The sequence below is a fragment of the Vanessa tameamea genome, chromosome 3, assembly GCF_037043105.1.
Source record: "Vanessa tameamea isolate UH-Manoa-2023 chromosome 3, ilVanTame1 primary haplotype, whole genome shotgun sequence".
Classification (NCBI taxonomy): Eukaryota; Metazoa; Arthropoda; class Insecta; order Lepidoptera; family Nymphalidae; genus Vanessa; species Vanessa tameamea.
The window spans coordinates 8453590-8471688 of NC_087311.1; the positions used below are offsets into that span (position 1 = coordinate 8453590).

Genomic DNA, 18099 nt, shown 5'->3' on the forward strand with positions numbered 1-18099 from the left:
ATTTCCCATCTTTTAGTCGAATGTATGGCTTACAAAAATGAAAAACGAATATGTAATATACCTAATACTTTGAATGAATGTTTAAATCAAGTAGGATATTCCGAATCCTTGAAATTAATTAATGTTTATATTAATATATACCTACATATGCGGTCGCGAATGACTCTAGATGTTAAAAAGTAACCTAAAATAAAAAAACAAAAAAAACAGACTTCTTCAAATATCACATTCATGCTTTATTAAATACAATAATCAATTCTATCAGAATTTTAAGATGTTTGCTTGTACCCATTAACAATGCGATTGATGGTGACTTTAGAGAAGAATTTGTTGATGGTTTTAACAATAGTCTTAACAATCTGCTTCACAACTGGAGGTGCCAGATCGTCCATAAGTTGTCGCCAGTTTTCATTTGCAAACTGCAATGTTGCATCCGCTGAAAAAAAATGTAATTAAAATTATCTCTGGAACTTTATAGATATTATTCTTTATACATATATACTAATACATTGTTCGTATGTTTTTTTTAATAATTTTGTATCTACGACAGATCAAGAAGGTGCTATTAAAACCCGCAATGGTTAATAGTTTTAATGGGTGAATATTACATACATAAGTACTATATACTATTTAATACTCTTAATCTTATAAGAATCTGTGTATAAATTAGTAAAGACTCGTTTAAAGAATAATGTTTTTTACCAAGTTGCTTGTTGCCGTTGAACAAATTCTCAAACTCGAATGTCGTAGATTGAATATCATATTTATAGTTTGGCGTCACAAGCTTGAAGTGCACTCCTTTGCTACTTTTAATGTGACTCAATTTACTGTTGATTTCAACCTCAATGTTTTCTGTGAAAAAAAAGTTGTATGGTGAAGTAGTCTAGAAGGCTCGATCAGTTAACTGACCCTTTGGCCCCATACCCTACGTCAAAATATTTATGCCATAAACGGTTTAAATAATTCACAAATAATTACAAATAATATTTATGTACCTTTTTTTACATAAATATATTAAAGTTGCCGAGCCGAGATGGCCCAGTGGTTAGAACCGATGATTTCGGGTTCAAACCCAGGCAGGCAGGCACCACTGAATTTACATGTGCTTAATTTGTTTATAATTCATCTCGTGCTCGGCGGTGAAGGAAAACATCGTGAGGAAACCTGCATGTATCTAATTTCAACGAAATTCTGCCACATGTGTATTCCACCAACCCGCATTGGAGCAGCGTGGTGAATATGCTCCATACCTTCTCCTCAACGGGAGAGGAGGCCTTAGCCCAGCAGTGGGAAATTTACAGGCTGATTATGTTTTTATATTAAAGTTGACTTATATAAATTATAACAAAATAATTCAAAAAAGTGTTATATCACATTATATATTGATTCTGATTAAATAATAAAATGATTATAAAGGAAATACTTAATTATGAAAATATTACAATTGTAAATGTCAATTTAACTGTTGATTTTTATGATATAAAATTGTATGATTTTTTCTCTTATTAATACTGAATTCTATTTAAGAGTTTGGCTTGCAATTTAAGTCTATATAATTTTAGAAAATTCGAATTGTTTAATTTTATCATGTCTTAATTCCAGTTTTCACTAAATGTTATTATTTTTTTCCTAACATTGTAATACCCACCGATGTAATACTCTAACGTTTTGTTACTTTTGACAAATACAATATTTACTTATTCAGTTTTCATGATGCAAGTCAATAATAACTATTTAAATGTAGGCAAAGTGTGATATTAGATTTTATTGCTAAGCTAGTTTTAACTAGCTATTTTCTTAATTTATATTATCTGATAGTACATATTTTAATTTATAAAAGTAAATTAAAGTAATATTATGTAACTATAGTATTAAAACTTACTGCACGTTATAACAGCGTCTCCATCTCCTTTGATAGGAAGTATCAAAATTTTTCCATCTGCGTTGTACTTGGCTGTTAAGCTTAGGTTTGCTATTATTCCCAGATTAAATCTCTCATCTTCTTGTCCGATATCCACTCTGTTTAATATAACATATATTAATATTTAAATCATATCTTAATATATATTTAAACACAAATTGATAAACGTAATTAGCATACAATACAAATACTCTGTTATTTCATAATGCAAATCTTGATTCATTCGAGTAACAATTATAATTATTTCATTGTTATATTTATGCATTGATTTGCGTCAAACAATTGGCTCACGAACATATAATTTATGACTAAATTTTTATACTGTATATTGTTTTTATATATATAATTAATAGTTTTCTAAGCGCTGTATCATCTCCTTTAAATCACACAAGCACTATAAGTATTATGTAGTTTTACACTCTATGTAGGGCATCTTATCTGTTATATGCAAACGACTTAATACCAATGCTTTTTATAACACAGGAACAGCTTGGACGCGTGTATCTTAACTTAAATAAAATTTACAAGCCCTATGAATTACCATATTATTTTTTGTGTTTTATTTGTATTTGTTAGTTATCCTGTGCTCGGCGGTAAGGGAAAACATCGTGGAGAAATCGAAATGTATACGCCGAAAATCTGCCACGTGTTTATGCACATTGGAGGAGGTAAATGCCTTAGTCAGCTGTTCCCACTACTATTTCTAGGCTGTTACAGTATTAAACTTGGTCTGACTAATTAATACATTATTTATACTTACTTTAGTTTCGTCAGCATGGTTTGGCTCAGTCCGTGCAATTGCGCTTTATTGAATTTTAATTTGAGGCCATTTCCGTCAATGGTTATATCGTCCAAATTTACTGGATCAACCGAAGGAACTCCAAGTTCCGGAATACCCTTCGAAAAGTATGGCAGACTGTCTTCTATCTGTTGTTTTAAACAGTTTGTGAATTCTTCCTCCTTCAAATTGCACGGTTGGATATAATCAGCTGCAAAACCATTTATTCTATAAATAATTTTTATAATACATATATAAACGTTTTTTGATAAAAAAGAAAAAAAAGGGGAATTAGGTGAACGATCTCCTAGACTTTACACGTGTTATAATAATTACACAATATAAGAAATCAATCAACGCATACGAAAAATGGATTTCCGTATAATTAAATGCAATAAGTTATTGTACACATTACCTACTAGATTTATACAAACAATACCTACAATAGAGATATGATCTTACATTGGGCTATAAAAAACATATGACTAAAGTCAACGAGATACGAGGCAACGTCCGTAAATTACTCAATCATTTTTTATCTACATGATATTGCTTGAATTATTTTAATACATTGTTGCAGATATGAAAAAATATTAAAATGATTATGATCACTAATAACAAGTGCCAATTAATGTATCGACAACATGTCTATATTTGTTTTTACATAATTACTGTTAAAGGTTATGCTCAACTGTCAGCGACGACAAATAGTTCCATAATAATGATTTCGTTTTTCCTCCAGTTAAGATGAAAGAAGTTATACCGTATAATTTATAAAGAGGACAAGGATTCAATGTAATTTTAACTTTTGTTTGCCTAAAATGTATAAATGCATAAAACACTACACTACAAAGTTTACAGTTATTGTGTGAAACCTATAAAATGAAAATTAAATAAAACATAATATTTCTAGACATTAAAAATATGCATAAGATTAAATTTATCAAACTAAAAAAAAAATGTAAGTAAAATTTATGAAATATTATAAAATTTTAACCGTTGTCGGGTCGACAACCTGGCTTGGAGAACCATTTATATTATAAAAATATAACTGAGGAATTTAACTTTATAATACATAAATAGGTAGATACACATACACGAGGGATTATATGCCAGACGTAATAAATTAGAAAGGCTTATAAATACGTCATTAAATCAAACTGATTATGGAGATAAATATTCGGTGATTAACCCTTGATTTATCGATTTTAACTTGATTAATATAGCGTCATCGTATTCGTTAGTACAGGAATAATTGTAAATATGTAATTTATTCATTTAATTATATAATATAGACTATTACGTACGCAATAAAATTGCATTAGCGATTACAGCAATTATCAAAAGATATAGATACGTTTTGTCCTTCATGAACTGCAATGAATCGATGCATGATCAAACATTTAAAATTAGTACAAAATTTACGATATATTATATAAAAACATAAACGGCAAAATTAAAGTTATTGAGTAATTTTTATACAGTGTAGGCTCGCCCTAATTAGATAATCGAACTAGGAGAGAGTGGCGTCACTTTATTTTGATTTTGTTTAAAATTGAATTTTACTTTTATGTTGTACCTTTAAATATTAAATTATACGTTATTTAATGTTAAATACTGAAATTTCAAATCAATTATTATGTAATTTCTAAAAAAATTAAGCGCTGAGGTTCTTCGTACTGACTTCGCTTTAAACTTTATACGTATTTATATTTGAGTTATTTTATATTATAATAAATCAGATTTATGTATAAACAGTATTTTATATACTTGGCACTTTACGCACCCAACGGGCATGGATAGTAACAATGTTTAACACCTTTTATGGTCACCTTACGCTTTTTTTTATATGCACGTTCTTTCAAACATTTTTACAAAATTTAACATAGCTTAGAGAAAGATTGTTGTTCATTTACGAAAATTGCTTGAAATTACTCTCCCAATTATTATGATAAACAATTCAAAGTGTTGCAAATATACGACTACTGGTTTATATAATGGGGGTTAATAATCACCCTATCACCTCCTAGGGAATACGTCGAATTACCAATAACCCTGTATATTAAATGCCTTAATGTAGATAGCCACATAATGTCACCGTGACATTTTAATTTGGCGTATAAACGTTATCGTTACGTGATATTTCCATGTTAACATGAACCGGATCTGTTTGCACTTGCATTAATTTAAAAAAATAACCCTTTTCATGTTTGAAGAGTAAGTACTATTTATTTTTATTTCTAAAATGCCCTTACCCCAATTACTTTTGAAGGCATAACACTGACCATGAAGTTTTGTTATACAATTGTATCCAAAATCGCAATTTTTTGTCACCGACAAATGGTGAACATCTTACCAGTACTACAATTTAACTAAATTATAGGCGGAAGTACACGAATGTTCGTGGCAAAATTAATTCAATCTGAATTAGATCAGTAGTTTAATACCATATTATAGTAGTTTAATATTCAAACTATTCTGAAAGTAATATTTTAAATTATGTTTCAAATTATTTTTTATAATTTATGGATTTATAAACCTCATCGAGATGAACAGTAATTCTATAGTTTTCTATTCTGTAGTTTTATGAATGTATATTATTTTATAAATATCTAGTATCATTCGACATAAATACAACTTAATGATGACTAATTGCTATTTAATAAATGGTTATTTTTTACTAAATATTTTCAATGGATATAATGCACAAAATGATAAGTTTAAATTGAGTCACCATTGTTTATTGTTAATAAGTAGATTTTCCATTTGTACATTAACTGCATCAACACTTCTTGGAAAATTTATTCCAAGAAAAATACGTGACACGAAATGTTTTGTTTTGTTGTGGTTAGCTCGATATTTTCCATTTACTGTTTATCTAGATAATTGATTACATCTATTTAAATGAATTGTGTTGTTGACACGTGTTAAAGTTTATAGTCGTGTTTTAAAGGCGTATAACCGCGTAAGCGTAAATACGTACGAATGCACATAGATAATATAATATGGTAAAAATTGAGATACTATTGGTGATTTTTCGAATATTCAATTCGGAAAGGAGGATGAGAAATATAGCAAAACAAATAATGGACCCAGTAAAATGTTTAGAAATATTCCGGTAGAATTGAGTAGAATAAGAATTTAATTTAGTGGTATAAAAATGTCTAATAAAACAAAAAAATTAAGTTACAGAAGAAGTAATTTTAAAACAATTTATAAATAAAAAATAATTAACAACGTCTTTCACAATTGATAAAAATAAAATTACATTGAAAATTAATTTTGACTTAGCAAACTAAAACCTTAAGCTTAGTATTTATGATGATTCATTTAGTTTTTTGATCTACAATGAGATTTTTTATGTACTGATATATTTAAACAAAAGAACTGGAAAAAAAATTGCTTCAAATTATCAACAGTAATGTATATAATAAAAAATAAAAAAAATTAGCTTCTATCACTCAATATAGAGGTAAAGAATATGAAAATTATTATTACCTACCTAAGTAAGTATTACGTACATAATACAAAGGCCGGGCATATGATTTAGCTAAAGTTAAGTAAGGTAACTAACATGTGTAGAGTCTGAACCTAGGGCCTAGCGATCTGAAAAGCTGCTACTTCAGTCAGCCAGTCTAACAGAAGCTATACACGTAACAAGATAATACTTTAAACGTATTTTAATGAGTAAAAATGTATAATTAAGTCTTTTGCTATTCTTTGCGGTATAATCTACATCTCGGACCTGTGGCAGCTTTACGTTTAAAATAAACTTTATCTAATGAGGATATTATATTGATTCTCATTTTTTTTAAAGATATATATACGTTACATAATTGAAAAATGAGATAAATGTAAAATTATACATTGGAAATTATAATTATGTAAATGTAAGTTAGAGGAAATCGATACAAAAAATAAATATTTCACGGCATTGAATGAAACCTTCAGTAACTCTTAATTAGAGTTAAGACTTATCTATTTGTATCTAAGTTATAAGAAGACTTAAATGCAAATAATATATATTTTAACGATAGGTATTTAAAAACACATTTTCTTTTGGGTCGAAATTCCGATTTTTTGAGGTGTTAAATGTTTGGTACAAGTAGGTACTCTAAGACCCATTTACTTTGCTTAAATAAATCGATTGAATAATCAATGATTTTTAACATAAGTTAAAGATTAACATTTTCCATCGAGAAATGGATCCAATAATGGTATTCCTTTTTGGCGGTATAATTTAAAGCAGTTAATAAATTAATGGGGAACATACTAGTCAAATGCGTGATAATGTTGTTTTTTATGAAAATCATCAAATTAGCTATAAAGAGAGTGGTGGACCTAATAAAATTAATACCGAATGTATATCCGCTGATTGACGATATAAAAATGACCCAATAAATCACAGTATCAGCTAACGATGCTATCTAAAGCTTCAAATTATGAAAGTATAAAAAATGAATATATAAAAGAATGAACCTGAATTGAAATTTAAATAAAACTAAAGAGACCAAATTTTGGAGAATGAATATAGTCGAAAAGAGCAAAGCAAATAAATGTTCACTCGTATCGGAGATGTGAGAGTCAGCAAAATAAATGTGATGAGGCTATAATATTTTATTCGAAACAAAGTGTCGAACTGGTTCAGATATGCTGGTAAAAAAAAACCTTGAAAACGGACATTGAGGCAGTTTTAAAGGTAAAAAATACAGGCCTAAATTATCCGTAAATAAAAAGTCAAATCATTGGCTTGTCTTATATTTTTTGTCGGAGGACAGTGTATAATATATTTAAACATATATAGGATATATATTTACACATATATATGCAGGTGGAGTTGACAAACTTTTATGGCAAACCTCGGCTACAGATCTGTTTAGAAGTGCTTTTGCTGATGGATCGGTTTAAGCGCTTCCAATTAATGAATGAGTTTTACAGAAAAATCGACTATAACCCACAAATTGTTGACACAAGAGCAGATCTTCTACGAGTCCCTCGCTGCTCCAGAGAAATATTTTAATAAACAGTAAAAACATACAAACATTATAAATGAAAATATTCTTACTCGATAAATAATCGGTCAATCCAGTTCATGCGCCCAGAGACTTTTCATTTGCATTGGTTTCAAGCGTCTTTTATTATATTTGAAAATATTGGTTCAAAATACAAATATTAAGCGGCAACTATTGTGTTTAATTTTTAAATTATATTTTGCAAAATTTGTCAGATTTCTTTTTTTAATTTAAAAAAGATTTTTGAAGATTGGAGATTTAGATCTGTGCAAGCACTCTTTTCTCATCATCAGCGGTGATGGAAACATTGTCATTAAGTGTATATACAAACCCGCATTGGAATGCCATGTAGAATGAATGAATGGAATGAGTATTTTTCTACAATTTCTCATTAAAGGCGCCCGGAAAAAAGAATTTATTTACGCGATTCTCACCTTAAAACTATAATGGAAAGGTTCATCTTAATCGAAATCTAGGTTTTTCGTGATTCTGAATAAATCAACAACAAACAAACATAGATTTTTCATATAACGATTAAGTCCATCGCCTACAGGGTCAGGATTGAATATGCGCCATTACATCACAATGTTGCCTGTACATGGTTAAGGTTTTAAAACGTTTCGAAATAAAATACGTCAACATGTCTCGCAATAAAATCTTGTAAGATTTTAATTACGGAAATAAGTGCAACTGGTACACTTGAACTTGACTGATATATTTAAATGTGGTATATAATTTATATTTCAACGTTGGTTAATGGTTAATTTATAGGTTTGTTATATTTTTGAATATCGTATTACATTGTTTTATTTTTGTATACAATAGTGTACCAAGATATTTTTAATATTTAATATAAATATTTTTATTATTTAATTAATTTTAAATTATTATATATATTTTTTCATAATTTATTTATGTATTGCGCATGCAGATTTCATTCAAAAATTTAGTCCAAGTATATGTACATTAGTTTTGTGCTTTGTATTAAATTATCAAAATTAATTAGGATTTTATGAACCTTTGTACCGCAATTTACTTATTTTATTTTACAATGTTCGTATAAAATAAAATTTTGTATTAGGTATGATTACATATATATTTGTTAAAATAGTCCAAAAGATAGATTGTTTTTATTTTTTAAATTAATAATTAATTATTATGCTACGTTTCTTCGAATTCCTAACAACTATTTATCCTATTACAGAAAGCTGAAGACCTTGCTTGTTACTATGCTTGTTTGTTTGAAGTAGCTAATCTCATGATTTACCTGTTCTTTTTGAACTAATCTCTATATCAGATAGTCAATCTATTTAGATAGGTTATAAACGCTAAACATCACGCTACATCCCTCAGAGGTGGAGTTTAACGTTTAATCCAGGGAGCAGTGGAATATTTAGTATTATATACCTACAAATAAACAGAATATTCATCAAGCAGTTAGTGTCAATATCAGTTACTAGATGGCTACTAATTATGACCGCGTTCTTAGTGAGGTGCTTATTTTTATTGTAAGGATATTTGTTAGAATTCAAATATTGAATTATCTTATCTATATAAATAAAAAAATCCTCATATACCTTTATAAAGTCTTAAATTCTGAAACTAATTTCACGCATCGTTTTTATTTTAAATTTGAAGGAAAGAAAAATTTCATAATCGATATACCTATAGTTTCGTCGCGATGCAGACGTTGACTAAGAAAGTATTTTCTAGAGGGAGAATTGGGAAGGAATGAATGTATTTCGCTCTTAAGAAGTTGGGACAGGCTGCTACTTTATTATAAAAATATTATTGGAAATCATTATTGTACGAGTCCGCAAGTTATTGGATAAAAAATATTTATCAAATAATAAGTCGCGATGGAGTTTCACACGACTGTATTCTCACTACATTCACTACAATTTTTTCCGTAAATTATTATATTAAAAATATATTTAACATAATAATATACAAAGGTGATTACAAAATTATCTAACTACTATTTACGTTATTCAAAATAAATTTAATACTTCTCTGTTTTGTGTCGAATTGAAAACTACTAAAAATACTCCTAGCAGTCGTTATCATTGCATTCTTATACCATAGTTAATTTAAGAGAAGGCGAAGATAGATAGAAGAAAAAAATACGCTCTCTGGAGAGCGAGCGAAAATTAAAAGGAACCATTTTATGGTACAATGCCAGTTTAAAATAATTAATATTTAAATATGGTTATTTTTTGTTAATAATGTAGCTATATATTAAATTCTAACATTGTCTCACTGCCGCCACTATGATTCTCTCTATCTTATTTTTAAAAGCTTTTATTTAACTTGCAATGTATGTATATATGTATGTGCGGGTGGAATCTGGCTACTCAATTTTGAAGCAGATATCTTTAACCGATTTGGCTGAAATTTTGTATACACATTAAGTTTGGATGACAATACACGATAAGCTTGGCGTCATTATAAGTGCAATATGGTGGAACATTCGAGATGGCAGAATAGTTATTTTTTATGCACTTCTGCAATATGGGTGTCAAATGAAAGAGGTTGTCAAGAATAAATTTAAAAATATTCTGACATCACTCTTAATCCAATATACCATCCGTCCGTATAGATTTCGGTAAAGACGGTGTTCACCTTATTCAGCCCAAGTCTGTGCAGTTTCCAGCAATATATAGTCACGGAACCGTGGAACGAAGAATGCTGCCAGCTTTTATGATTAAAGAAATTGTGTATAATGAGGTTATAAATTGATAGTTAAAATTTTAAAGGAAAATTTTATTTTCTTCTTTTCAGAGCATTTAAACAAAAGCTTTTTTTAAAAAAATTTTTTACTTTGAATTTATTTATATTAAAAATTTAAAATATTTCCATGTAATTATTGTTAAAATAATATATATGCCGTACTCGTGGCGTTGCATCCATAAAAGTGAAATATTAATAAATATTAATATTAAAATAAAAAATTTAAATCTCTCAATTCCTCATTAACTCTCCGGTTTTTAAGAACTACTGAAAACAATCTTTTTATTCTTTACGGGAACCTAGATACACTAAAAAATTGTTCCTTTCTAGTGAGCCTGTGCTTCCGTTGAGAAAAATAAAAAGTGTTTTTCAACATAAAAAAGAAGTAGTTGATGAAATTATTTATACTTAAACACAAGTATAATGAATAAATTCATCATTATAGTTACATGTTACGCATATTACTTTACGGCTAATAAAAAACTTGCTTCCGTCGCTCTGTTTTCTAGAGTTTTTAAATTAAAATTTAAACACAGCAAATATAGTAAGTAACTATTAAGTATTTATCAAGTAAATTAATATACTACTACTACTGATTTTACTATTTCTTAATAAATAGTAGGTCAAAATTAAATCGGTATAATTTTCGTAGAGTTTATACAAAACATATAGTAAAAAGTAATAATTAAAACTTACGTAAAAAAACATCTTCAGTTCTTACATGGCAGATACCAACAAGAAACACGATTGCTATTAAACACTTCATTGTGGTGATGTGCTTTTGTGCAGGAAGTGAAGAACTAATCTGGTTTTGAGAAGAGCTCAGTAGCTACTGCGTCGAAGCGAATATTGTGCTTCATATTTATTGTCTTGATGTTCGAAGTCGTTGTACCTTGACAGGATTAACGAGCTAATTCTATATATTTTTCTGTAGTTTTTATATTTTTACCAATTTTATATTGGTAAGCTTAGCAGTAATTACCTCTACCCTTAAATATAGAAGCAATCGAGATAATATTTATTTTAATACATTGAATCTACATACACCTGTCTTGAAAGTGTAGAAGTTTAATACTAATTTCGATCAGGAACGATTTAAGGACAGTTTTATGTCGTTATTATGCTAGTATCCTAGCTGATAATAAACCGATTGGCTAAGTTGTTTGTAAAAAAACGAAAAGTTGTGAAATAATATTAGGCGCATATTCTATGCGTCAACGTCACATTGTCAACTATGGTAGAGCAAAATTACGTAAAAAAATATCTGGTTTAAGCGATCAATTTTTTTATAATTATTTCTTAAATGTTTGTCGTTTTGTCATATTAAGTATTTTTTTAATACGTGCTTCATAAAGTTTACTCTGGTATTTTCCATAGTTTGAATTCTTGGCTTTAAGTTAGACAATACAAGGGATATCGTTTCGGTCGAGGTTACAAATTCAATTAAATTGTAAAGACAAGCATAAAAGTAGGGCTTTCTTTGTTAATCCATATCCTAAAATAACAAACACGTGATGTAACCAAACTCAATAATAACTGCATATGTTTACCCAAAATAAGCCCAATATATCTTAAAAAACGTTATAGAAGATTTAATATTGAGGGTTTATTTAGTAAACAGAACTTTGTATAAAGGTCGAAGAGTTTTGAAGGCATTGATACAAAGTATGGTATGGACCATCGTTTAGCTACATTCACATTCGCCTATCTAACCCTAATTTTAGATAAATTTAAATAATAAATAAATAAAGAAATATTGGACAACATCACATACATTACTCTGATTCCAATGTAAGTAGCTAAAGCACTTGTGTTATGGAAAATCAGAAGTAACGACGGTACCACAAACACCCAGATCCAAGACAACATAGAAAGCTAATGAACTTTTTCTACATCGACTCGGCCGGGAATCGAAACCGAGACCTCGGAGTGGCGTACCCATGAAAACCGGTGTACACACTACTCGACCACGGAGGTAGTCTTATATAATAGCTATTTAATTAATTTATTACATATTATTTTTTACCTTACACTATTACAGTAACTATATCAATAAGATTAAATATAACATTTACATTTTAATAAAAAAACGAATTAACAAAGTTTATTATTAATAAATTTAACATTCGAGCTTTATCAATAAATATCATTTAGAAGTCGGTGTACAAAACTCATATAATTTGTTCTTAAAATTCACGGACATTACTTTTCATTAAAGAGCAATTTTATTTTTATGTTTTAAAAACGGTTTCGTCCATTGTCAGTTATATTTTTATTATAGAAGTTTCCCGCTAACCTAACCACTAGCGTAACATTGTAAAAGTCACTTTATCATATGTATAATTTTTTTGTTCTTAATCAACAACGAACTGTATGATAATGAATTACTGTAAAATAATGCTACTTAACCTCAATACGGAGTTTTTATGTAATATTCAACTATGAATATTAAGTCAGGTCATTCAAGAAACCTCGCGGAAACGAAGAGGCATTGACATTTGACATAAAGTATTGTAAATATATTTGTTTACCTATATAGTACTTTTGGTATTTTATTCATAATCATTAATTTACGTTCCTTAAGTTTGTAGAATTTTTTAATGATGTAATTACATTTTACTACCATCTAAGGTTATGTGCTTTAATATTTGGAAGCTTTTGTATGTTTATACGTTTAATTTAATCACCGTCTTGGTAAACTATCTTGTTTTAATAATCTATATTTAGTACGGTCTATATATAGGTATATATGTAGTAAAGGTCAAACCTTTTTTCAATTTATCGTTTCCGCCAATGAAACAAATATACATACTGTTGATTAAATTATTTAATCTTTTTAAATTCATGAAAATTGCGTGGTAATTTTTAATATAAAATTAAGTAGAAGTTAACAATAAGAACGTATCTTATTTATTAACCAACTTCAAAGAAAGGCGAACGGTCTTTCTCAACATAAGATTCCCAACTTAATAGGAGATATTATAGTCCTCAAGTGTGTGTTATTACAGTGAATATGTGGTAACGATTTACTATGGTAACACCCCGCGACGGGTCATATACCGACTCATACAGGTAAGTCGATTGTTTTGGCAAATATGTACGTAAGATCGGACGAGAAGCGGCGACTGTTGTGGTGCGAACAATCTATTTTTACACGTGAATGAAACTTGAACCTAAAAACATTATTTTATTTCTCAAAAATAAATAATGCATAATGATAATCTCGAATCTAAAAAATATTCTAATGTTTATAATAAATATTAATATTATCCTCATTTATTACAGGCTCTGACGGTTTAAACAAATATCGACTTCTTAGTTTCGATATTAATCCTTATTTATATATATTTCATAAAACGTCATAAAATATTTTAAGTAAAGTTTTTATTTAAATAATGTCGTTTCTCGTGGTACTTTAATTCCTTCATTGTTTATTTACCTTCAACACAATTATTAAGTCCCTTACAAAAACCAGGAGAAAATATTGTTAATTCCCGAAAATCTGTCTACAAATTCTTCAATAATTGTTAGTATAGAATACAAAATTAAAACTAATTAAGGTAAAAAGCATTAGACAGGTATTATATAGTATTGACATTCCAAAATATTTATTTACAAAAGAATGATTTCTCTGGAATCGCAATTCTGCTCCTCGGGGCAAAAATAACCAGTAAAAGCAATACGTAGGGATTACTTTTCAGATAAGTTTTTACATTATTACTATGTGTTTCAACTGCGAATGGCACAAAGATATTATCAACTAAGGAGTCAGTCGTTCGTTGCATGCGGTTCCCTTTAAAGAAATAAATCCCTGAGTAATCTTTCAGACAGTGAATGTTTTCGCATAACAATAGTTCTCCATCTGGAACTACTTCTTCATTCTTCTTGCCCAAGGTGTTCAGGTAGGCGTTTCCGATTCTTTCTTGTGATATAATAAAAAAGACTTTTACTGGCAAAGTTCATTACTTTCATTGTACTCTAGACAAAATCGTGATTATAGAAAAGTAACTATGGACTGAAATTGAATTCATAAGAATTGGAACAGGTCTTTTTGTGGGACGCTACATGTAACGACACACTGGCCAGTCTCATACCACGGGAAGGTCGGAAAGTGTTACAGCGAACATATGGCACAAATAGTCTCGTCTAATTCCAAATTGTCTTTTAATTTGCAGCATAAATACCTATTATTTTAATTTGAAAGAGACATTTAGTCATTTGACGTTTATACCGAGAGCTGGCAGCCACTTAACCAATTTATTAGAACAAAATTTTTCCTTTGTACTTAATTTTATCAACAAAACAAGATATTCATACTCTGAGATATTTATTCAATAAAATTTTTTTTTTGGAATTAGTAAATAACTTATTCAAAATAATTTATGCGTTTATTTTTTTGACAAAAATATTTCAACCAATTGATATAGTATTCTTAGAGATAGTTAAGGAAAGTATATTAGACAGCCAGATGGTTTGGTTAATTATAATGAAACCTCAGTCAAATTGACGATTAGCTCTTCTGCTATTTCATATTCTTTACGTTTACGTGAATATTTGCTGTTAATGAACATAAGCATATATTAAAATGCGAACCGGTTTGTTTGTACATTAAAAATAATGGCGATGCCTTTATTGGAGCCTTCCATTTCTCAAGTAAAAGATATATTACATAGATAGATACTGTACGTGTATACTACGTATAGGATAATGCTCAATGTAGGTATTTTATTAAATATTTTGTAATGTGAATCATAATAATATCATTAAATGTATGTATATGTTAATAAAATAAATAATTTCAAAAGGTATGATTCGTTTATTTATTTATACTAGTAGTTTGTATTTTCAGGATAAACAAAGAACGTGTACGAGTTTGCTTATTGATTTTATAAATTTTATATCTTAATATTATAAAAGACGACGTATTTAAAAAGTTAAAACAATTACACAAATTAAAAATATCATTTTCCGTTAATATAAATTGTGATAAATACTCTGTGAACAGATGTAGGACATCGTATAATATAAAAGCAATTTGTTTGTTGTAAATATTAATCTCGAAAATGATCTCTAAAAAATAAATTAAATAAAGGTGAAAAACTAAAGTTTATAAGATCAATTGCTTTCTCAACTTCAATATTTTTTTACTCTTATAAAGTGTTCTTATAGATGTAATAAGTAATCCCAAGAACATATCAATCATATATTTTATCAAGCGACGTTCAATTCGTGGTAAAGATTTACTCACGGAGGCGCGCCCGGCCCGGTGTGCATTAGTATGAGCGATTGACGCTCGTGCTTTAAAGAAATCTTATTGTATGTGAATAAAAAAAGCAAAAAAAAATACAAATTAAATTATATTTGTTAAGTTCATTATCATTACATTTACATTAACAGCCTGTAAATTTTGCCACTGCTGGGCTAAGGCCTCCTCTTCCTTTGAGGAGAAGGTTTGGAGCATATTCCATCACGCTGCTCCAATGCGGGTTGGTGGAATACACATGTGTCAGAATTTCGTTGACATTAAACACATGCAGGTTTCCTCACGATGTTTTCCTTCATCGCCGAACACGAGATGAATTATAAACACACATTAAGCACATGAAAATTCAGTGGTGCTTGCCTGGGTTTGAACCCGCAATCATCGGTTAAGATGCACGCGTTCTAACCACTGGGCCATCTCAATTTCAATTACCTAACCCTATTTTTTAAGTCACTTAGCGTGGTGGACTGTGGTAAATTATGAAAAGGCGGTATTCATTCCATGCTTAGAAAAGCCTGAACTCTCCAATCGCGTCGCATTGCCACCCTAGCTCATAATTTAGCAATCACAAAATATATTGCCTGGCCAAAACGGCGCTATATCACTTTGCTCTGCCTGGCGGGACCATGACTATGATTAAAAGATAAATAACTTATGACACGTTTTACAAAACATGCGACTATCTTTCAGTATATATTAAAGTAACAAAATATTGCTTAAAATGTTTAAATAAAACTACACATTTATAAGACTACTGCAATTTTCTAATATTGTTGCTGCTTGATTTACTAGTTTTTGTTTAGCGTGATTTCATTTAATTAACTATAGATCATTAATTTATCAACTCGCTTAGATTTGCTTTATAAGCGTAATATTGCTTATTACATAGTTTGACCATTCATTTAGACTAGATTTTTTTTATCTACACATTGTTTTTCTGCGACTAAATAGTTATTATAAAAAATATATTCCAATAATAATCAGAAGATGAATGCTATGCTTGGACAGTATACTACTATCCCAATAGTAAAAAAAGAGTAGGCATTTTTTATTTTTACTTTATTTTTCTGCAAGGACATTCAGCTACAGAATTACACTGGTTTAAAATGTTCCAGTATACTTATATGTAATGCTATTGCGGCGAATTATTGATTTTTTAGTAATTTTGCTTTATTCTAAACTATAGTAATGTGGAAAAATACAATTAAATGTTGTGTGTGCTGTCGTTCATAAGTACTATTATTAGTATAGATATACGAGTTATTTTTCACTTAAAAAATCTGCAGTATAAGGAATAGTTAACATACTTTTAGTTATATAAATAAAATATCACGAATCTTAGAATGTTTTTATTTAGATTTAATTATTTAATTTTATATCAAAATACAACAACAAAATATAACGTGTAAGCTTGAATATGATTGTTATCGATAATTATTATTATATAATAAAAGTCAGAAAAGCGCCTGAGCAAAACAGAGAGTGAAGTTAATGAGTTGCGTTCATTATTATCAGCGTTCAATACCAGTGGGTCGCGTGTACAGAACGAATTTGCCGCAAGGCGCGAGCCCGCAAACCTGTTTTATAAATTACTGCGATAAAATGCCAAAATTTTAATATAATCGATGTTCAATTTAGTAATAGGAAATAAAAATATAAATAATAAAAATATAAATAATAAATGATAAAAAGGTTATAAATCTTTAAAAAAAGCCAACGCCTCCTTATTCATAAATGCTTTTTTTAAATACTATATTCTGTGTATGAGGAAATTAATTAAGTCTTTTGACTGAATCAGGTAAATGATTATGATAAAATCCATTAAGATGTAGGACGAAAATGATCGAATATATGTATGTTTTTTATTAATTCCGTTGTTCAATTAATAAATATTTTTCCCTTTTTTTAGCATTATTACTAGAGTTTTATTTTATAAATCTAAATAAGGTATTGATAGTTATTTTCTCTTTAAAACAAATCATTGAGAACTATTTATAGCAAAATTTTCTGCAAAAAGCTTATCATAAACTCTGTTACAGCGAAATAATTTCAGTATATTCAGTTGTTTCCGAAGCGTAGCCGGGAATGGATGTTCCCGAATCTTGTTATTTTAGTCTTTCTACGAACGTAACTTCGTGACTTGAGAATACGTTATTGTGAACTATATTATAAATAGTCTTTGTTTCATCATTGTGACAAACATTTATTGTGATTGCAGCGTTAATCTCAACTTAGTGCATAATAGATTTATTTCAATTGTTTGACTAAATTTAAAAAAAGCGGTACGTCCTTTTTCCTTTTTATTTATGCTATAATGTGAATATATTGATGTGTTTATATTCTATAATTATGTCTCAATACAATTGATTTACCTTAAAGTAATTTTCAAGTTTAA

General features: G+C 28.7%; 1 protein-coding gene across 1 annotated transcript; it reads right to left on the reverse strand.

Moving 5' to 3' along the window:
• Nucleotides 1-212: 212 nt before the first annotated feature.
• Nucleotides 213-11346, reverse strand: LOC113397497 (circadian clock-controlled protein daywake-like). Its single transcript, XM_026635888.2, has 5 exons — nt 11138-11346; nt 2682-2910; nt 1883-2019; nt 703-852; nt 213-436 (listed from the first exon to the last, which is right to left on the reverse strand). The coding sequence occupies exons 1-5, from the start codon at nt 11205-11207 to the stop codon at nt 270-272; spliced, it is 753 nt and encodes a 250-aa protein (XP_026491673.1). The 5' UTR covers nt 11208-11346; the 3' UTR covers nt 213-269.
• Nucleotides 11347-18099: the final 6753 nt, after the last annotated feature.

Excerpts from the sequence above, each read along its gene's own strand:
- LOC113397497 (XM_026635888.2), bottom strand. The coding sequence starts at position 11,207 with ATGAAGTGTTTAATAGCAATCGTGTTTCTTGTTGGTATCTGCCATGTA. Across the intron at positions 853-1,882 it reads AGACGCTGTTATAACGTGCA|AAAACATTGAGGTTGAAATC; the intron begins GTAAGTTTTAAT and ends TTTTTTTCACAG. Across the intron at positions 437-702 it reads CAACGGCAACAAGCAACTTG|CGGATGCAACATTGCAGTTT; the intron begins GTAAAAAACATT and ends ATTTTTTTTCAG.